This window comes from Ostrinia nubilalis, chromosome 10 (genome assembly GCF_963855985.1).
Source record: "Ostrinia nubilalis chromosome 10, ilOstNubi1.1, whole genome shotgun sequence".
NCBI lineage: Eukaryota > Metazoa > Arthropoda > Insecta > Lepidoptera > Crambidae > Ostrinia > Ostrinia nubilalis.
In genome coordinates, this window is record NC_087097.1 from 7182705 (window position 1) to 7205629 (window position 22925).

Sequence of the window (22925 nt, forward strand, 5' to 3'; positions counted from 1 at the left end):
AGAGCATCAGGTTCCTGGCCACAGTGAGGCGCGCACCGGTACTGAAGCCGCTGCTGCTCATCAACGCCTTCAACATGCTGCAGATCCTGTCCGGCAGCTACGTCGTCATCTTCTACGCCGTCGACATTGTGAAGGACTCGGGCGGCTCTATGAACCCTCAAGTAAGTAGAGAGAAGGCACGGGACTGAGAGAGCATCAGGTTCCTGGCCACAGTGAGGCGCGCGCCGGGGCTGAAGCCGCTGCTGCTCATCAACGCCTTCAACATGCTGCAGATCCTATCCGGCAGCTACGTCGTCATCTTCTACGCCGTCGACATCGTGAAGGACTCGGGCGGCTCTATGAACCCTCAAGTAAGTAGAGAGAAGGCGCGGGACTGAGAGAGCATCAGGTTCCTGGCCACAGTGAGGCGCGCGCCGGTGCTGAAGCCGCTGCTGCTCATCAACGCCTTCAACATGCTGCAGATCCTGTCCGGCAGCTACGTCGTCATCTTCTACGCCGTCGACATCGTGAAGGACTCGGGCGGCTCTATGAACCCTCAAGTAAGTAAATAGAAGGCGCGGGACTGAGAGAGCATCAGGTTCCTGGCCACAGTGAGGCGCGCGCCGGTGCTGAAGCCGCTGCTGCTCATCAACGCCTTCAACATGCTTCAGATCCTGTCCGGCAGCTACGTCGTCATCTTCTACGCCGTCGACATTGTGAAGGACTCGGGCGGCTCTATGAACCCTCAAGTAAGTAGAGAGAAGGCACGGGACTGAGAGAGCATCAGGTTCCTGGCCACAGTGAGGCGCGCGCCGGGGCTGAAGCCGCTGCTGCTCATCAACGCCTTCAACATGCTGCAGATCCTATCCGGCAGCTACGTCGTCATCTTCTACGCCGTCGACATCGTGAAGGACTCGGGCGGCTCTATGAACCCTCAAGTAAGTAGAGAGAAGGCGCGGGACTGAGAGAGCATCAGGTTCCTGACCAAAGTGAGGCGCGCGCCAAGATCAATATCCCCAAGGAACTAAACAGGTCACGTCAAGGTGTTAGTTTTTGAATCAACCAGTTCTCGCTTGTTTTATAACTTTAAGCAACCGCTCAATTGACCTAGCAAACCCGGTAGCTCAAACTAAATCATAATCCATAATGTTGATAGTAACAATGTCACAACAACTCAATTAAGAAGTCCCCCAAAACACAAACAACTCAATTAAACAAGATGCCCGTCTCAAATAGATTCATTAATAGAGCAGCAAATGCTGCTTCAGATAGTTTAAAATTCATACGAGGATCGGCTGAAAAGTTTTGAGCCTAAGTATCTTCAAGTGTTATTATTGACTCGCACTAAATTTAATTAATTTGCCAATAACCTCCTTAGTATATGTACAAAGTTTCATTTCATTAGCGTCATCACGCTTTTAGTAATTAATTCGTAAACATCATCATGTCTCAGTCATCCGCGCAATGTACGAAATTGAAGTACACAGCTGTCATAAAATTCCTCAAAAAGAGGAACAAACCGCTGACGGTAACATTTGATGAGATGTTTACAGTTTATGGGGAGTCTGGGCCTTCATTTGCCATCATGAAAGATTGGATCCGATAGTTCAAGCATGGCAGGGAGTCGCTAAAAGATGACCGCAAGTCAGGGCGGCCAGATTTCGCCATTAACGAATAAAATAATGAAAATTTTATGAATCTTGCTTTAGAGATCAGCGAATTAAGCTGTGACAGATAGCTGAAGCCATAGGCATTAGCAAGGAACGTATTGGCGATATTTTTCATACTAATTTGCACATGAAATAGGGGTGCGCGCGATGGGTGCCAATAATGCTCACGCCGCTCGACAACCAGGGTCGAGTCACAACTTCGCAGGAGTTTTAGGACATCTTTGGCCATAATCCTAACAATTTTTTTTCTCACATTGTCACTATTGATAAGTAATAGATCCGGCAGTACGATGTCGAGTCAAAATAAGAAAATAAGAGTCAATGCAATGGATTTAAAAGGGAAAACGCCGCCGCGGAAATTCAAAGTGGAGCGATCGACACCCAAGCTCATAGACACTATTTTTGGGATTGTGGAGGAATTTTATTCATTGACTACCTATTTAAAAAAAACTACAATAAACGGAGATTATTACACTGTACTGTTGATAAGAGTGCGTCAAGTGGTTGTTGAAATATTGAGAGGCAAACTGGCGAAAGGAAATCTGTTATTGCAAGACAATTCGCCCGCGCACATCGCGCATGTTGCATGGCTTGCCCCAGGTAAAATTGGATTTCAAGAAATTAATCACCCACTACACAGTTTAGTCCGAATCCCTAGCTATTTTGTCTAATTCTCAAATTGGAAAAAAGACCTTCAGGAACGAAGATTTTTGAGTGACAAAGAAATTAAGGCGGCGTTAAAGGCTCATTTCGAAGGCAAAGATTGCGAATTTTTTTTCAGTGTGTTAAAAGCTCTTTTACATAAATGTAAGAAGTCCGTTGTAGTAGAGGGAGATTAAAGAGGAAAATATATTTTTTATACTTTTCTATCGGCATTTTTAATACCCTAGGCTCAAAACTTTTCAGCCGCCCCTCCTCGTATCACAGACACTGCAAAAACTAGTATAATTTAGTATTAAGTATTCTATAGTAGTTATGTAACGGCCAAACGCACCCAATGTTTTGCTTTCTTAAAATTCATATCACCTATTGCGGTGCTTTATGCCTACCAAAACTGTACATCTATATCTATATATATAAAAGAAAGTCGTGTTAGTTACTCCACTTATAACTCAAGAACGGCTGAACCGATTTAGCTGAAAATTGTCAGGGAGGTAGTTTCGGGCCAGGAGAAAGACATAGGATATACTTTTTATCCCGTTCGAAATAAAAAAAAAGTCTGCTTATTTATTGCCATTAAGGCGGAACAAAGTTCGCCGGGTCAGCTAGTTCTATATATATAAAAGAAAGTCGTGTTAGTTACTCCACTTATAACTCAAGAACGGCTAAACCGATTTTGCTGAAAATTGTCAGGGAGGTAGTTTAGAGTCAGGAGAAGGACATAGGATACTTTTTATCCCGTTCGACTTGACATGAAACGTCAGTCACTATAAAACGTGGTATAACAAAAAAGAATCAGACTTGGAATAACAAACCACGCGGGCGAAGCCGCGGGCGGAAAGCTAGTATGAAAATAGATGAAACTAGACCAATTTTTATCGACAAAAAAGAGACTATCTATCCCTATCACAACATTTGCTATGATCGTTTGAACTAAGCCTCTCCGGGCGCGCCATTCAACGATTCGTTAACAACGAAACTGAAAGTGGCTCTAGATTTGTAATTTTGATAAAGACAAGGTAGATTTCAAATAAAAACAAAAGATTTCGAAGTAAAATAAACATTTTAGTTAAAATTAAAATTGTCTCTACCTGTAGCGGAGAATAATGTGGTGGCAGGCCTTTGTTCAAACGATCATTGCAAACGTTGTGATAGGGATAGAGACATGCGATTTTTGGTTTTACAAAGGTAATACGATAAAGAATAACACAAAGTATAGCCTGACCAGGAACATAAAAACCCTCGCCATGTTGCGGAAAACTAATGGTACTAATTTCTTTTAATGGCAACAGTAACTGAAAACTTCATTGACATGTCACCTTGCATGTCAGTCTATTGTTGTCAAAGTGTAAACAAACTTTATTTTAAATGTGCGCAATTGGTTTTATGAATTAAATTGCTAAAATATTTTTATAGTCTTGAAAGAAAAGTGGTTCACAATGTGTTAAAGTATTTGTCGAAGAGAAATACTAAGGGTTCGGACAATATTTTCATTGAATAATATTTCCGACAAAGGTTGTCAAATTGACTGACATGTTTATCGTATAGTACAGTCCACTATGAAAATTAGCTGTGGTTTGTTTCAACTACCTATTTTAAAAAAAATTGTCACTTTCTAAGTGTTGAATTTTATGGGATTGGGAAAGAAGTACCGAGTTTGAAGCGTTCATGAGCAGACATTGCAGTTGAATATTCAAGTTCTGAATTTGATTATTGATGAATAATAAAATAAATTCTACTAGCTCGATTGATGGTTTCATTTAATTTATTTAAATCAGGTTACCTATAATAATATTTTTTCGTTAATTTATGAAAATCAAATTAGCCCGTAATCCTGAATCCTGATACATAAAGTTAGCCTATTAATTTAACACAGGTACGACTGTACTCAGTGTTGCACTATCAAATGCAATTGAGGCGCCTCTATGCCAGGGTTTTTATGTTCCTGGTCAGGCTATAATAAAAATTACCTGTTATGGGGGCATTATTTGGAGAAATTTATCAAATAACCAAAAAAACACAAATCAAAATGCAGATTTTTCTCAAAATTTATCATTTTTTATTATTTGTTGCCATTTTCTGAGTATTTTATGTATTTTTTTAGTATCGCCTGTTATTTAGCATTATTACTGTTTTTATTTTATCAGTATATACCTCTTAGTTTAAAAGTTATGACGTTTTCTTTACAATAAGTCATTGGAAGAAAAAAAAAACTATAATTTAAAAAAAAAGACTTAAATATTTTTTGACCTCTTTTTTGTCGATAAAAATAGGTCTAGTTTCATCTATTTTCATATGTGCACTTTAACGCGACTCACACTGTATATTATGGTTATTATTACTTTCCTGTTACTAAGAAAGAATTACCTACATCAGTTATAAGTTATATTAAGTACAATTTGTATTGCCTATAGGCTATCAAAATACAATAGGGAAATTCGCTGATAGGCGAGGCATTCGTCCGTTTGATATCGTCCGCGGTGATGATTTATTTACTAATGTGATCATTTATTTGCAGATGGCAGCAAACGTAAGTGCCTTAGTAAGGTTGGGCGTGACGGTGGTGGCGTGCATCATGCTGCTGAAGATGACGCGGCGCGCGCTGGTCATGATCTCAGGAGTGGGGACGGCCTTCTGTACCCTGGTGCTGGCCTTCATGCTGACCCAGGGTCGCGGCTCCGGCTGGCTGCCGCCAGCGCTCATCCTCGGCTACGTCGGGTTCAACACCCTCGGCTTCTTCCTCCTCCCCGGACTCATGATCGGCGAACTCCTCCCCACAAAAGTCCGCGGCCTCTGCGGCGGCTACATATTCTGCCTATTTAACACCGTCCTCTTCGGATTCACCAAACTCTACCCCATCATGAAAAACGCCATCGGAATGGCTGGAGTCTTCGGCTTATTCGGCGCATCATCCGCCCTCGCCACTATCGTCCTGTACTTAATGTTACCAGAAACTAAAGGAAAATCTCTCCTACAAATTGAACAGTATTACCAGAAATCCAACATCATGTGGGTGACGCGGAAGAAAAACGGTGACAGCGACGCCGTTTGAAACGATTAGTATAGTAATTGTTATATTGTTGTCTATGTTATTTATACGCACGATCTGTGAGCATCCGTAAAGTGTTGTATTGATTCATCGTAACAGTTATGTTTGACTGTTTATCATTTAGGTGTCGTGATCTTTATTTCTCGTAATATGATTTAGATCTTATAATTAGTTAATAGAATCATAAAACCTTTCTAAAATAAGTAGACAACAGCGTTTTATGTTCCTCGGGACTGTTTGCTAGATTTGATTTAGCACCTTTTTATTAAATACAACAAACTTTGTATTGTACTATCTTACGCGGTTTAGATTTTTCATACAAATGGATTTTCCCGCTAATTCCCGTTCCCGTGGGAATTCCTAAGTATACTATAACCTGCCCAGGAGTATGAAGAATAATTGTACCAAGTTTCATTAAAATCCGTCGAGTAGTTTTTGTTTCTATAAGGAACATACAGACAGACAGACAGACAGACAAAAATTTTACTGATTGCATTTTTGGCATCAGTATCGATCACTAATCACCCCCTGATAGTTATTTTAGAAATATATTTCATGTACAGAATTGACCTCTCTACAGATTTATTATAAGTATAGATTATTCTACTGACACGTATTAAGTAAGACAATGTTGACCAAATATGTCAGATAGAAAATACAAATACACATCTGTGATGGTATGATAAATATGAGCCAGCTCCTTTTATATTTTAGATTGTTTTAATAGTGCCCAAATAAGTGCATTTATACGCAACTTTTACAATGATTAATGTTAAAAAAAAAAACAAGAAATATGTACGTATATTTCATAAATTGTATCTATGTCATTGCTATAACTTTTACAATACGAGATTTTTATCTGTGATTTATATAATTACCGTGTTGTACATACATAATAAATGTGTAGGTGCTTCTGAGACTATGTATTTAGCGTAAGAGTTATTTTTTCTATTGTGTAGTAGAAAATATACAAATTGAGATATGATTAATAAAAATATATCGAAATATTTTAATGCTGTCTTTTATTTATATTTTCATATACCTACGCTCTAAATAAAACATTATGTTGTTGTAATTTATGCATAATTTTATTTCTATACTTACATACATTATGTACATAACATTTGATTGGACAAATACAATCTCTTCACTATAGAGTTATCAACAAGAAATGTGTTTCAGTCTTGATTGTTCATCATTAAGTGACTGCTTGCCATTGTAACAAAGTTCATATCTACACTTTAAGGCCAGGGGCGTGGTTACCGTTGTGTTAATTGATACAGGATACCCCATTACCAGGACATACCAATAGTTGAAAAGTTCCATTTAGATAGATGAAAAGGGCCCCTGATAATCTTTTAATCTTCCCAAAAATTTTGGATAAAGGGCCCGTCTAAGAGCCTATGCACACGGCGTTTTGTAAGCGCGATACACGCGAAATTCAGACCCAATCTATAGACATTTGTAGTAAAAAAGCGCACCTTTAACGCCGCGTTCCTGAAACGTCGTGGCACGTTTTAAATACGCCGTGATAGGGTAAACGCGCGTTGAGAGCTCATCATCTGAACCTGTGCCCCGATTTCACGTTTTCATTCCAGCTGAGGTGCAAATTCGGTATCGCGGTAAAGTTCACGCGCAAACAACTTTCCATTAAAAGTCCGAACACCTTATTTTTTCACTAAAACACAGCAATGTTCGTGAAGACGTTTGACTTGCGTTTGAGAAAAAGTAGCTTTCTTTCAGCTTGTTTCAGCTTTTACACAAAGAAGCAGTTGCGTTTTGTTTTAGTTTGAACTAGCTGTCAAAGCGACACCGCGATACGAATTTGTAATTTTCGTTCGTCGTCTAGTCGCGTTGTAGTTGAAAATATTTAGCGCATTGGGGGCACTGGGCCTAAGGCACGCTACGCCGTTTTTGCTCTTCCAGTAATATGTCAAAAGCACAGTATATCTCGTCAGGCGGTATCGGGCAGACGCTGGTAGAGATGCGGACGCGCGGCGCAGCCGGGGCACACGTGCAGCGTGGCGCCCACGAAGCCCTCGCAGTCCCAGCAGTAGCACTCCAGGCAGCGCTTGCAGCGGTACACCTGCGGAGAAGGGTTACTCACTCAGTAGCGGTCGGCGGATCAAGCAATAGGAAGCCTATGACGGCAGGATTTTAGGAGCCGCAAAATATGGGCGTCTGCTTTGATCGAACTAAATTTTTGATATAAAGGGACGGAGGAAGAGGATTTGAGTGTACCACCACCACTGCACTCACAACGCTGTAAGGGGTAGACGCTCGTCTTAGACGAAATAACATAGATTTGATACTATTTTATATCGTGTCCTCTATTATCATCATTTCAGCCACAGGATGTGCATTGCTGAACATAGGCATCAGCTATTTTGAAACAAATTTAAAACTGGCTTAAATTTCCGGGCTAAAAACTGATTGATTGGTCAATTTCCAAGATAAATAGATAAATAAATTATCAAATGGAAATAATAATGATGTAAACTATCCAATTGGATATCTTTTACTCTCTAAATACGTATATCACATTAATAGTACCTGTTTATCCTGATCAGTGAACTGTCTCAGACAGCCAAAACAATATTGCGCTTGTCCTTCATTGGGCAATTCCTCATACGGCTCCACTGGGAATAAGTGATGATAGGATCTAGAAAGAAGGCAAATGAGTCATTTATCGCAAATATTTCAGGCAAAACTGTGCATTTTCGATAAATAGGTACAACGCTAATAACAGATTTGTGTGAGAGGATGCAGAGAAGATCTGACTGATTGAAAACAAGGTCGCAGTTACAGGAAGTTTTTTTCCGTCGGGAAATACTTTGCATAACCACAAGCCGATGGAGACGGTCAGTGGGTTAAGTGCAGAGATGTCACATATCTTAGATAAAAGTATCTGAAATACAGATACAAGATACAAAATACGTATTTACATCTTGTATTTGAAATACTTTTTTTATTTTTTATTTTGTATCTGATATTTAGATACATTTTACTGATATCTTAGTATTTTGAAGATACTTTGTTCTCCAAGATACTTTTACTGAAGTAAACTTCGCAGTTTTTCTAACCGAACGCAACTGAACGTAGCGCGTCGTTTAAAAATTTGGTCAATATTGTCGGAATTCGGGAATCAAATAACAGATGGCGACACTATCTTTCTACAAATGTCATCAGCTAAGATGTCTGTCACTCCTGTCGGCTGTCACTCATTCCGTAATTTTTTCGTGTGCACATGTTGTAGGTATGGTGTTTTAAATTAAATAATAAATAACAATATCGCCTTTGTGGGATTCGGGATCGCGAACATGGAAACGTAAGTCTTATTTTATTTTGTTAAGATGCTTACTACATTACATGTTCGTCAGAAATATGTATGTAACGTGCATTGCGAACAAAACGGGAAAAGTTTAGGTTAGAATAACAATAACAACGGACAAATATCATAATAAATTGATCTTTTTACGCATTTGTTTTTAAATTAGTAACATTCAATTTATAAGTTTTGAGTCGAATCAGAGAGTTCATTCTGTTAGGTTAGTTGTTATTCTGGGCTGGCTACTTAGCCCGTTGCTTCGTCACTGCCACGGTAAAATTTTATATTACTTTTCCTAACAAAGTTTGTTTTGTTTTCAGGGATAAAGAGAACAAGTTGAGTATACCACTCATTTTAAAGTACTGCTTCAAAGATATTAAACAAGTGGATGGAAGTGATGTGAATGTATCTGCAGTGTGCAATGTATGTTCAAAAACGATAAAGGGTAGTGTTACTTCTACTACAAATTTCCTGAAGCATTTAAAGGTAGGTTTTGTAAACAGATTCATTTGTTTAAGAAATCATTTATTTACTTACTTTGTGCTACATTTTTTTTATACTAGGTTTTTGTCCTGAAAGATATTAAATTTCTTGCAATTTTCCATTTTTAAATGTACTAATATATTTTTTATGTTATTACAGATTAAAGGCCACTCAGATCTATTGCAAGATTATGAAAATGTTAAAAACACAACTCTTAAAAAAAGAAAACTTACTGAGATTAGTAACAGTGGTGCAAGTGGTTCAGAATCAACATGTAAAAAATTGAAGCAGTCTCTTCTTACAGATGTAAGCGGTTCAAGATCTGTTAATTTGGACAAGTTGATTGTACAATTTATTGTTGACACCATGTCACCAGTATCAATAGTGGAGAATAAGTATTTTAAAGCTTTAATTGAAGGTTCACAGCAACTAACTAAGCCTCCAAAGGTTATGTGTCGTAATACAGCTAAGAATAAAATTAGTAATGAGTACAATGAATTTAAGAAAAACCTTAAGCTAGAGTTGGACAACGTCGAATTTGTGTGCAGTACAGCTGATATTTGGTCTTCATCTAAAAGAAGTTACTTGGGGGTTACAGTCCATTGGATTGAAAGTGAGATGTTTGAAAGGAAAAGTGCTGCAATTGCTTGCAGAAGATTCAAGGGGGCTCACACATATGATAAAGTTGCTGAAATGATAGCTGATATACATTCAGACTATAATCTGAAACTATCAAAAATTGTTAAAACGGTTACAGATAACGGCTCAAACATGGTTAAGGCTTTTGAGGTATTTGGAAAGTCTGATTCAGAGGTAGTTCTAAATGAACATGTTTCACATGCATTTGGAGATCTTGAAAAAACATCACTTGATGAAGGTAGTGAAGATGATGATTCACTTCTAGTACTACAAGCTTTTCCAGATGCTTCATCAGACTTAGAAGGTGATTGCCTTCTGCCCGGACATGAAAGATGTGCTACACACACTTTACACCTGATTGCTAGTACTGATTTCAAACAAGCAAGAACCAAAAATACATTTTATAAGAAACTACATGACACAGCCTTATCAAAGTGCCAAGCACTGTGGAACTTGTGTGCTAGATCCCCAAAGGCATGCGAGATATATTTAGAAATAACAGGGAAGTCACCAACTTCTCCATGTGCAACTCGATGGAACTCCTACTATAATTCTATACAAGATCTTTTAGCTGTACAGAACCGTTTGAGTGAAGCCTTGAAAATGTTAAAGTTACCACAGCTGAAAGAAAATGAAATTCACTTTTTAAGTGAATATGTGGATTGTTCAAAGCCAATAGCAGAAGCTATACAAAGCCTGCAAGGGGAAAAAGATACTTATTATGGCTGTCTGTTACCGGAATTATACAGAATCCAACATGTTATCAAAAGCCTCAGAACGGAAAATCTGAAATACTGCAGCCCTCTGCTTGATGTATTGGAAGAAAACCTAGAGAGACGGTTTAAACGGTTTTTGCAGTTGGAACCAGCAGCAAACGATGCTATATTAGCCTCAGTGTCCCATCCCATGTTTAAATTAAAATGGGTACCAAAAGCGCGAAAGGAATATGTAAAAGAACTTTTTCTGTCTGAAACAAGAAAGATCAATCGATCTGAAAAACAAAAATCGGAGGCTTTAAACAACATTGAAGGTGAAATAAAAAAAAAGACAAAAGATGAATCTTATTATATGTTTCTAGAGGACTCCGATTCCTCTATTGCTAGTGGCGAAAACACAAGCAGCACCAGTGATTTAGAGACACTCCAGTACCTCAACAATAAAGATGCAAACTTTAAGAGCTTAAATGCTTATCCTACAGTAAAAAAAATATTCCTAAAATATAACACCTGTTTGCCCAGCTCTGCCCCTGTGGAGCGACTCTTTTCCTTTGGGGGCATGATCATGAGGCCTCATCGAAGGAAGATGACTGACAATATGTTTGAGGAATTACTTTTACTCAAATCTCAACTAAAGCATTAAAATTATGAGTCTCTATTTTAATACCTTCATATTTTGTCTTGTTACATTTGCCTGATCCTTGTTATCAACGCGATCTATTCGAAAATTGTTTTCTCGAACGAATAAACTTAGATAAGTTCAATTAAATGTTGTTTTCTTACAAAAGTATTTTATCTTTAAAAAGTATTTGAAAGATAGGTATTTTGTATCTAGTATTTCAGATACCTTTTTAGAAAATTATTTGTATCTGGTATCTGAAATGCTTTTTTTTAAAGTATCTTGCATCTTGTATTTCAGATACTTTATATTGGGTATCTTATACATCACTGGTTAAGTGGGACTCTACCAGCCAAAATAGCGCAGCCTACCCACTAAAACCCAACGGTGTCCTCCGGGGCCATCACACGAAGTCGCGAGTTATTGTCCTAAAATTGGATATTTGTCCGCGGCTCGCAGTTATAGTAAAGCTTGCTTACAGCGTGTAAAGGCTAGCTGTTACAGGTCGCCAGTAACTCTCTTAGCCCAGACGCAGACCATCTAAATTGAAGGGGTAAGTGGGCAAAGGTGTTATCTGACAAAACTGAAGAATCTACTTTTTTGCATGAACATAGGTTTTCAGTGATGACAAAATCGACTAATGAGCTCAAAACACTCAAATTTTGTTACGTGTCAAAAATACAGACCTTAAAGCTACGTATTCATTACGCAACATTTGTTGTGGCATTTGTGGTAGGTACGTGGCTTAACACAGGTGTTATCTGACAAGCATTCATACCAGACTAACATTTTCAAACACTCATAACTCATTTTGAACTTTTTGTTAGTTATGACCTTTGTCCACTCAACCCTTCAATTTCGTCGGCCGATAGATGTTGGGTCGTTCTGTTAATCAATATGGACATGTATGAAGTGCGCACATTACACCGCCGATTATATTTTCATACAAATTAAAATCGGGCCCAACTATCGGCCGACTAAAAGTTGTTTTTTTTATGTGACAGGAGGCAAACGCCTAGGCTTATCAAACGATCGTCATGTTTTCATCATTGGTGTAGGTACCTGGCCAGGTGCGGCGCGGAGGCCAGCGTGAGCCCGCAGGTGCGGCACTGCGCCGGCAGCGAGCAGTACTTGCTGCGGCACTGCGGGCAGAAGTGGCCCTCGCCGCCCACGCTCTCGCCTTCCTCCAAGTGGCTGCAACAATATTCACCGTTAAATTAGGTAATGATTAATGATAACAATTTTCTTACACTCCTTTTCACTGACACATGACAACAATTCTTTTTTATCTAGGTTAGACAGTAAGGAGTGAAAAAGGATATGTAGGCCAATGTGGGGAATGTAGGCCAATTCATAATAAATAATAATAATAGTCACTATCGATCGATACAATAGATACCATCCATAGTATCTAACTATCATAAAAGTCTGGTAAATAAAAAAAAAGACACTCGTTATTGATTGACCACAAATGCCGCCAGTGATAGCAGGATCAGTGCCGGCGGCGGCGCACTGTGCGAGAAGCCCATCTTCACCGCGCCGCCGTGTACTCCAGCGGCAGAAAACTATCGATAGTGTCTAACTACTACATCACTACACTTGTCACTGACCACATGCACACAGTGATGGCGGGGTCGGCGCCGGCGGCGGCGTCGGGCTGCACGGCGGGCGGCGCGCTGTGCGGGAAGCCCATCTTCACCAGGCCCGCGTCGAGCGCTACCGTGTGCTCAGGCAGCAGTAATACTATCGATAGTGTCCTACTACTACATCACTACACTTGTCACTGACCACATGCACACAGTGATGGCGGGGTCGGCGCCGGCGGCGGCGTCGGGCTGCACGGCGGGCGGCGCGCTGTGCGGGAAGCCCATCTTCACCAGGCCCGCGTCGAGCGCTACCGTGTGCTCAGGCAGCAGTAATACTATCGATAGTATCCTACTACTACATCACTACACTTGCTACTGACCACATGCACACAGTGATGGCGGGGTCGGCGCCGGCGGCGGCGTCGGGCTGCACGGCGGGCGGCGCGCTGTGCGGGAAGCCCATCTTCACCAGGCCCGCGTCGAGCGCTACCGTGTGCTCAGGCTGCAGTAATACTATCGATAGTGTCCTACTACTACATCACTACACTTGCTACTGACCACATGCACACAGTGATGGCGGGGTCGGCGCCGGCGGCGGCGTCGGGCTGCACGGCGGGCGGCGCGCTGTGCGGGAAGCCCATCTTCACCAGGCCCGCGTCGAGCGCTACCGTGTGCTCAGGCAGCAGTAATACTATCGATAGTATCCTACTACTACATCACTACACTTGCTACTGACCACATGCACACAGTGATGGCGGGGTCGGCGCCGGCGGCGGCGTCGGGCTGCACGGCGGGCGGCGCGCTGTGCGGGAAGCCCATCTTCACCAGGCCCGCGTCGAGCGCTACCGTGTGCTCAGGCAGCAGTAATACTATCGATAGTGTCTAACTACTACATCACTACACTTGTCACTGACCACATGCACACAGTGATGGCGGGGTCGGCGCCGGCGGCGGCGTCGGGCTGCACGGCGGGCGGCGCGCTGTGCGGGAAGCCCATCTTCACCAGGCCCGCGTCGAGCGCTACCGTGTGCTCAGGCAGCAGTAATACTATCGATAGTGTCTAACTACTACATCACTACACTTGTCACTGACCACATGCACACAGTGATGGCGGGGTCGGCGCCGGCGGCGGCGTCGGGCTGCACGGCGGGCGGCGCGCTGTGCGGGAAGCCCATCTTCACCAGGCCCGCGTCGAGCGCTACCGTGTGCTCAGGCAGCAGTAATACTATCGATAGTGTCTAACTACTACATCACTACACTTGCTACTGACCACATGCACACAGTGATGGCGGGGTCGGCGCCGGCGGCGGCGTCGGGCTGCACGGCGGGCGGCGCGCTGTGCGGGAAGCCCATCTTCACCAGGCCCGCGTCGAGCGCTACCGTGTGCTCAGGCAGCAGTAATACTATCGATAGTGTCTAACTACTACATCACTACACTTGCTACTGACCACATGCACACAGTGATGGCGGGGTCGGCGCCGGCGGCGGCGTCGGGCTGCACGGCGGGCGGCGCGCTGTGCGGGAAGCCCATCTTCACCAGGCCCGCGTCGAGCGCTACCGTGTGCTCAGGCAGCAGTAATACTATCGATAGTGTCTAACTACTACATCACTACACTTGCTACTGACCACATGCACACAGTGATGGCGGGGTCGGCGCCGGCGGCGGCGTCGGGCTGCACGGCGGGCGGCGCGCTGTGCGGGAAGCCCATCTTCACCAGGCCCGCGTCGAGCGCTACCGTGTGCTCAGGCAGCAGTAATACTATCGATAGTGTCCTACTACTACATCACTACACTTGCTACTGACCACATGCACACAGTGATGGCGGGGTCGGCGCCGGCGGCGGCGTCGGGCTGCACGGCGGGCGGCGCGCTGTGCGGGAAGCCCATCTTCACCAGGCCCGCGTCGAGCGCTACCGTGTGCTCAGGCAGCAGTAATACTATCGATAGTGTCCTACTACTACATCACTACACTTGCTACTGACCACATGCACACAGTGATGGCGGGGTCGGCGCCGGCGGCGGCGTCGGGCTGCACGGCGGGCGGCGCGCTGTGCGGGAAGCCCATCTTCACCAGGCCCGCGTCGAGCGCTACCGTGTGCTCAGGCAGCAGTAATACTATCGATAGTGTCCTACTACTACATCACTACACTTGCTACTGACCACATGCACACAGTGATGGCGGGGTCGGCGCCGGCGGCGGCGTCGGGCTGCACGGCGGGCGGCGCGCTGTGCGGGAAGCCCATCTTCACCAGGCCCGCGTCGAGCGCTACCGTGTGCTCAGGCAGCAGTAATACTATCGATAGTGTCCTACTACTACATCACTACACTTGCTACTGACCACATGCACACAGTGATGGCGGGGTCGGCGCCGGCGGCGGCGTCGGGCTGCACGGCGGGCGGCGCGCTGTGCGGGAAGCCCATCTTCACCAGGCCCGCGTCGAGCGCTACCGTGTGCTCAGGCAGCAGTAATACTATAGTGTCTAACTACTACATCACTACACTTGCTACTGACCACATGCACACAGTGATGGCGGGGTCGGCGCCGGCGGCGGCGTCGGGCTGCACGGCGGGCGGCGCGCTGTGCGGGAAGCCCATCTTCACCAGGCCCGCGTCGAGCGCTACCGTGTGCTCAGGCAGCAGTAATACTATCGATAGTATCCTACTACATCACTACACTTGTCACTGACCACATGCACACAGTGATGGCGGGGTCGGCGCCTGCGGCGGCGTCGGGCTGCACGGCGGGCGGCGCGCTGTGCGGGAAGCCCATCTTCACCAGGCCCGCGTCGAGCGCTACCGTGTGCTCAGGCAGCAGTAATACTGTCGATAGTGTCTAACTACTACATCACTACACTTGTCACTGACCACATGCACACAGTGATGGCGGGGTCGGCGCCGGCGGCGGCGTCGGGCTGCACGGCGGGCGGCGCGCTGTGCGGGAAGCCCATCTTCACCAGGCCCGCGTCGAGCGCTACCGTGTGCTCAGGCAGCAGTAATACTGTCGATAGTGTCTAACTACTACATCACTACACTTGTCACTGACCACATGCACACAGTGATGGCGGGGTCGGCGCCGGCGGCGGCGTCGGGCTGCACGGCGGGCGGCGCGCTGTGCGGGAAGCCCATCTTCACCAGGCCCGCGTCGAGCGCTACCGTGTGCTCAGGCAGCAGTAATACTGTCGATAGTGTCTAACTACTACATCACTACACTTGTCACTGACCACATGCACACAGTGATGGCGGGGTCGGCGCCGGCGGCGGCGTCGGGCTGCACGGCGGGCGGCGCGCTGTGCGGGAAGCCCATCTTCACCAGGCCCGCGTCGAGCGCTACCGTGTGCTCAGGCAGCAGTAATACTATCGATAGTGTCTAACTACTACATCACTACACTTGCTACTGACCACATGCACACAGTGATGGCGGGGTCGGCGCCGGCGGCGGCGTCGGGCTGCACGGCGGGCGGCGCGCTGTGCGGGAAGCCCATCTTCACCAGGCCCGCGTCGAGCGCTACCGTGTGCTCAGGCAGCAGTAATACTATCGATAGTGTCTAACTACTACATCACTACACTTGCTACTGACCACATGCACACAGTGATGGCGGGGTCGGCGCCGGCGGCGGCGTCGGGCTGCACGGCGGGCGGCGCGCTGTGCGGGAAGCCCATCTTCACCAGGCCCGCGTCGAGCGCTACCGTGTGCTCAGGCAGCAGTAATACTATCGATAGTGTCCTACTACTACATCACTACACTTGCTACTGACCACATGCACACAGTGATGGCGGGGTCGGCGCCGGCGGCGGCGTCGGGCTGCACGGCGGGCGGCGCGCTGTGCGGGAAGCCCATCTTCACCAGGCCCGCGTCGAGCGCTACCGTGTGCTCAGGCAGCAGTAATACTATCGATAGTATCCTACTACTACATCACTACACTTGCTACTGACCACATGCACACAGTGATGGCGGGGTCGGCGCCGGCGGCGGCGTCGGGCTGCACGGCGGGCGGCGCGCTGTGCGGGAAGCCCATCTTCACCAGGCCCGCGTCGAGCGCTACCGTGTGCTCAGGCAGCAGTAATACTATCGATAGTGTCCTACTACTACATCACTACACTTGCTACTGACCACATGCACACAGTGATGGCGGGGTCGGCGCCGGCGGCGGCGTCGGGCTGCACGGCGGGCGGCGCGCTGTGCGGGAAGCCCATCTTCACCAGGCCCGCGTCGAGGGCGCGCGCTCGCGGCGGCGGCGCTGTGTGCTCTAACAACAGGGAGCGGTAGTGAACGTCGTCTAGCACCACCTAGGGGAAAGTCATAGTAAACTTTTCGAAAATCCAAGGCTTAGAACAGACGGTGAGACGCAACTGCAACGAAACTGCCACTTTGTGATGATTCTGATGAATGAAACTGAAACTGAAAGTTTCAAACTGGTCGCGTCATGTGTGGTCTCTCAACGGACGCTATGGCAGAAACTTAGATGCAACTCAAAAGTAACTAGCAGTTGCAGTTTCGTTGCAGTTGCGTTTCACCATCTGTTCTGGGCCTTAGTGAACGTCGTCTAGCACCACCTGACAGAAAGTGACAATAAACTTTACAAAAAGTTTGAATGGTAGTGACCTCATAGCCTGTCTTTGCCATAATAAAGCTTATCATAAGCTCAATTGACTATTTATTTTATTAATTTCAAGGCTACTAAAAATCATATTCTTAATAAGAGCAAGTAGTGGCGGAGTTTCCGACAATTCCCATAAAACAGAAATCTCTAGCCAATAGGCTAATTATTAAAAGCAATCATCTAAGTCTGTTTTATAGATAAATATTACAATGTTAACTTTATGTTTCTATTCTTACCCCATATTCCCCACCAGTGTCCTGGCATAATTTCTTGCAAATCCTAACTTCTGCTGCCAGTCCAATAACTGAACATCTAATTCCATCTGTTTTGAGAGTCTACAACAAAATATAAAAACAATTGAAGTAATAATAGGTAGGTATACATATAAATAATAATTGAACTCAATGTTTATAAACAATATCTACCTGTATAGTAGTGGTGATGTCACTAGGATCACATGTAGTGAGTGATGCAAATAAAACAAGAAGCTCCCTAGAGGCATGGCCAGGCAGTGGCCTGAGCACTCGGCCTGCTAACTCTAATGTATTTTGTAATGATGGCTCACCAGTAAGAGCAATGTTTGATAACCTGAAATCCCAACAATGTAGAAATATATTATATCCGTATCCTAAAAATAAACAACTTACAAAAATTACTTCTAAAATTTATTACCCTTGAACAGCTTTTACATGCTTTCTAACGTTTCCAGACAGCTGAGTAACTTTTTCGGCTCTTTTGTTTTTCATGGCTACAATACTTAATTGACTCAAAGGATTCTGGTCAAAGAACTCTTCAACAAATTTCTCCAGCAACTAAAAATAAACAAATTGATAACATTCTCACTCAATTAGAACTTCTACTCTTAGTTTCTAAAAATATGGGATATAGTACCTTAATTGTACACAAGAACCTGGTTGGTTTCAAATCCTGTGAGCTCATAGCCTCTGAGCAGTCTACAGCCACGATGAGGTGCCTCATCATGCCCAAACGGACTGGGCCGCGCCGCGGCACCAATGCTTTGCGGGCTGCTTTCTGGGCGAACTCTGCGACCAAACCTTCCACAAGACCATCTTTGTCCTCTTTGATAGCTTCCCTAGAATTAAATTAAACAACAAGTCGGTAAATAAGTAATTTACGGTTAAAATTTAATACATAAAACCTTAGATTAATAAAACCATAAAACGAATAAAAACTTACCATGTCTTTTCATAACCTGTTTCCCATCGGTACTCTTTAGGATCTTGCTCATCATCGGCCATTGTGTAGTTTGAAATAAATTTTCTTCTCCTTAGCGGCTTATCTTCGACTTAGCGACGAATTAACAAAAAAATTATGTATTTATAGCCTGACCAGGAACATAAAAACCCTGGCATAGAGGCGCCTCAATTGCATTTGATAGTGCAACACTGAGTACAGTCGTACCTGTGTTAAATTAATATGCTAACTTTATGTATCAGGATTCAGGATTACGGGCTAATTTGATATTTTCATAAATTAACGAAAAAATATTATTATAGGTAACCTGATTTAAATAAATTAAATGAAACCATCAATCGAGCTAATAGATTTATTTTATTATTCATCAATAATCAAATTCAGAACTTGAATATTCAACTGCAATGTCTGCTCATGAACGCTTCAAACTCGGTACTTCTTTCCCAATCCCATAAAATTCAACACTTAGAAAGTGACAAAATTTTTAAAATAGGTAGTTGAAACAAACCACAGCTAATTTTCATAGTGGACTGTACTATACGATAAACATGACAGTCAATTTGACAACCTTTGTCGGAAACATTATTCAATGAAAATATTGTCCGAACCCTTAGTATTTCTCTTCGACAAATACTTTAACACATTGTGAACCACTTTTCTTTCACGACTATAAAAATATTTTAGCAATTTAATTCATAAAACCAATTGCGCACATTTAAAATAAAGTTTGTTTACACTTTGACAGCAATAGACTGACATGCAAGGTGACATGTCAATGAAGTTTTCAGTTACTGTTGCCATTAAAAGAAATTAGTACCATTAGTTTTCCGCAACATGGCGAGGGTTTTTATGTTCCTGGTCAGGCTATAATTTATTAAAACCCACAATAAATCTCACAACAACAAGCGAAGATTATTATCTGTGATTATTAAACTGTCAGTTTGACATTTCATTGGTTGAGGAATAATGATGTCGCGACTCACGATTGTCGAATATCGATACTTACGATTTTCGAATATCGATAGCTGTGGGTCTAGAGTAGACAAAGGTGCACAATTAAATAGCAAACCAGTTGAAAAGTTTTTTTTGCGTGGAGTTATGACGGATTCGATTTTCGATTCGATCAAAAAGGGTATCATAACTATGGGGGCAAATCAATGGTAAGATAAAAAAAGTCATTAATTTCAGGCATGGCATGGCCCTTAAAAGTGTTAGTAACAAAGGTCTTAAAAACTATGTAAGTCAATCACACTAATTACCCACTAATAAAAGTTTAGTGTCTTTGCATGGCACTATCACGTGAGTCACGTCCAGCACTGCATCACTTTGCAGTGAGACTGGACTGGACGTGACTCATTGAAAGACAATCGCACCCCCCTCCCCCCTGTATAATGACATAGACCGCAGACTTATCATGCAAATGCGCTAATCGATACTAAGGGATTAGTATCGATAAATAACGTCGCAGCACCATCAACATTATACTATTGATTTATGACAAAAATGAAATTTTGCAAGTGTCCACTACTAGGTTTTAAAATGGACCTGCCGAATAGTCATAGTCATAGTCATTTATTCCATAAACAATAACATTATCGTATTGGAAATATTGGAAAAAAACAGGATAATTAAAAAACATCAACCGATATAAAATCACAAATTATACAACACAGCATAAAATTTTAAGGAAGCATTTAACAAAATGAGATCTTTACTTTTTATCATTTATCCTCAATACAATAATAACATTTCTTCAATCCCCAAAGGGTATCCTTCCGTTTGGCCAAATTACTTTTCGCCAAATTTCCAAAGTTTCATTTCCCAAATAAACTTTTAGCAACTGTAGGTACTTTTCGCAACTAATTCATTTAGTCAAATATCATTTGGCCAAAGGACATCATCCATTTTGGTCCAAAATCAAAAGTGCCGGCCAAAAAATAAAAGTGCTGTATTCTGATAGAATACGTCCGCCTTAGCATTTATTACTATGGCACCAAAGCTGTAGCACCACTGTGCATCGAGTATTTGAGCTCTAAAAATATATGAAACGACTGACTTTGATCTCAAATACTACGATGCACAGTGGTGCTACAGCTTTGGTGTCATAGTAACAAATACTAAGGCGGACGTATTCTGTCAGAATACAGCACTTTTTTTTTATTGGCCGACATTTTTGATTTTGAACAAAAAATGTATGAATCGTCGATGAATTTTAGATCTCAAATACTCGACGCACAGTGGTGCTACAGCTTTGGTGCCATAGTAACAAATCCTAAGGCGGACGTATTCTGTCAGAAGACAGCACTTTTTGTTATTGGCCGACACTTTTGATTTTGAACAAAAAATGTATGAATCGTCGATGAATTTTAGATCTCAAATACTCGACGCACAGTGGTGCTACAGCTTTGGTGCCATAGTAACAAATGCTAAGGCGGACGTATTCTATCAGAACACAGCACTTTTTTTTTTATTGGCCGACACTTTTGATTTTGAACAAAAAATGTATGAATAATCGATGACTTTTAGATCTCAAATACTCGACGCACAGTGGAGCTACGGCTTTGGTGCCATAGTAACAAATGCTAAGGCAGACGTATTCTGTCAGAATACAGCACTTTTTTTTGTTGGCCGGCACTTTTGATTTTGGACCAAAAATATATGAAACGTGGATGATGTCCTTTTACTTGGCAAATGTTTATATAGAAAATGTTTTATTTTGCCAAATATTATATCCCAAATAATTTGGTTGGTCAAATTGACACTTCACATACTTACCCACCGTTACCCACAAATCAAATCATATGCCACAATCGTGGTTTTCACAAGAATTTTATGTAAAACAAAGAGATTGCAGAAAATAGTATGGTTGCAGAAAGTAGGTATTGCAGAAAATAGTAGGTTAGGTTAGGTTAGAACAGTGACCCTTAACGCGCGAAGGCGAGCGAACGGTGCGAGCGAAGCGAGCGAAGTGAGCGTGCCGCGGCAGCGGCCGCCGAGCGCTAGAATCACCTCTATTGTTAATGAATCATTTGGAAATCTCGATAAAAAGAATGAAATATGAAAAATAATTTAGAACAAATTTTATATTAACTACACACTAAACAAAATAATTCCATTCTATACACCAATCAAATTATTTTGTAAATAGTTTATCGTGAAATATTTTTGCCAAATGAAACATTTGGCAAAACATACTTTGCCAAACAATAATATGCTAAACAATAATATGCCAAAAACGACATTTGCGAATTAAAAGTTTGCAGTAAGTGGTTTTGCCAAATGAGAATTTGCCAAATGAAAATTTGCGAAACGTTGTTTGCGATGTGATAATTTGGGAAACGTTTTTTGGCCAAACATTAGTAATCCATAACAAAGACTTAAGCTTATCTCTAAATTTATTAAAATTATAAATAGTTTTAAACTCTACAGGCAAGGCATTAAATAACTTAATGACCCTAATAGAGATTCGAACTGACAATATAAATAATAATTCTGAAGACCGATTGGTAGGATGAATTGCATCGTGGGAAGAGGAATGTGGGTATTATCTTTGTGCTGTTATCATCGAAATGTAACGAGAATTTCATTTATTTATTCAGCAATTCATTTATTTTGTTCCTGGCTTGATATTACATCGACTGCTCTTATTTAACTTAAGAAATATTTGAGACGATAGCTGTTGAATTTTAATCGATATCGATGATAAAGTTGGCAAGGTACTTCACTATATTGCTTTGACATTTATGCTTTTATGTTGGTACACCTACTTGCAACATTCTTATGTTGGTGGAAAATGGGGTACAAAATATGGTCCTAATTTTAAAAAGGGCTAGTTTGAAAGTGCCTTCTCTTAATTTGGCTCTGTGAATTCGATTCGCTATGGTTAGTCTAGGAAGGTTCATGTTTGTCTTTCACACAAAAACTAGACGAATTTTGATAAAAAAAATTCAAAAAAGCAATTAGGCTGTGTATAATATATTACAAAGGCTATGTAAAGTCAAGACTTATACAACCTTTGTGAATAAAACTATAATTATAATCTTTCTAAATGTAAGGAAAGTTAGCAAAATATTTATTATTTTACATTATTTTTTAGCGAAAATCATTTTTAAAAGGTTTTTGAGACGCATACATAGCCGAGGACGCAGCGCTATTAGACAAATTAATTATCAAAACAATTAGCACAGTAATTATATATATGCAATTCCCATCTATCTATCTATCTCTATGCATTCAACATCTCAGCCATGGGACGTCCACTGCTGAACATAGGCCTCCCCCAATGCTTTCCTTGTTGCCCAGTTGGTAGCAGCCTGCAATTAGATTTTCATTATTCAAACTAAGATGAGGAAGATGAAACTCATAATAAGGACAAAAAAA

The 22925-nt window shown here is 42.6% G+C and overlaps 2 protein-coding genes across 2 annotated transcripts; both read left to right on the forward strand.

Moving 5' to 3' along the window:
* Positions 1–725: 725 nt before the first annotated feature.
* LOC135075109 (facilitated trehalose transporter Tret1-like) lies at positions 726–5415 on the forward strand. The gene is made up of 2 exons (XM_063969451.1): positions 726–917; positions 4828–5415. Exons 1-2 carry the CDS (start codon positions 831–833, stop codon positions 5359–5361), a joined length of 621 nt encoding a protein of 206 aa, XP_063825521.1. The 5' UTR covers positions 726–830; the 3' UTR covers positions 5362–5415.
* A 2876-nt stretch (positions 5416–8291) lies between these two features.
* On the forward strand, positions 8292–11293 carry LOC135075778 (uncharacterized). The gene is made up of 3 exons (XM_063970263.1): positions 8292–8686; positions 9007–9172; positions 9329–11293. Exons 1-3 carry the CDS (start codon positions 8679–8681, stop codon positions 11165–11167), a joined length of 2013 nt encoding a protein of 670 aa, XP_063826333.1. The 5' UTR covers positions 8292–8678; the 3' UTR covers positions 11168–11293.
* Positions 11294–22925: the final 11632 nt, after the last annotated feature.

Bases quoted from the DNA above. Each gene is read 5' to 3' on its own strand.
- LOC135075109 (XM_063969451.1), top strand. From the start codon at position 831: ATGCTGCAGATCCTATCCGGCAGCTACGTCGTCATCTTCTACGCCGTC. The intron at 918-4,827 runs GTAAGTAGAGAG...ATTTATTTGCAG, and splicing joins GCGGCTCTATGAACCCTCAA to ATGGCAGCAAACGTAAGTGC.
- LOC135075778 (XM_063970263.1), top strand. The intron at 9,173-9,328 runs GTAGGTTTTGTA...ATGTTATTACAG, and splicing joins ATTTCCTGAAGCATTTAAAG to ATTAAAGGCCACTCAGATCT.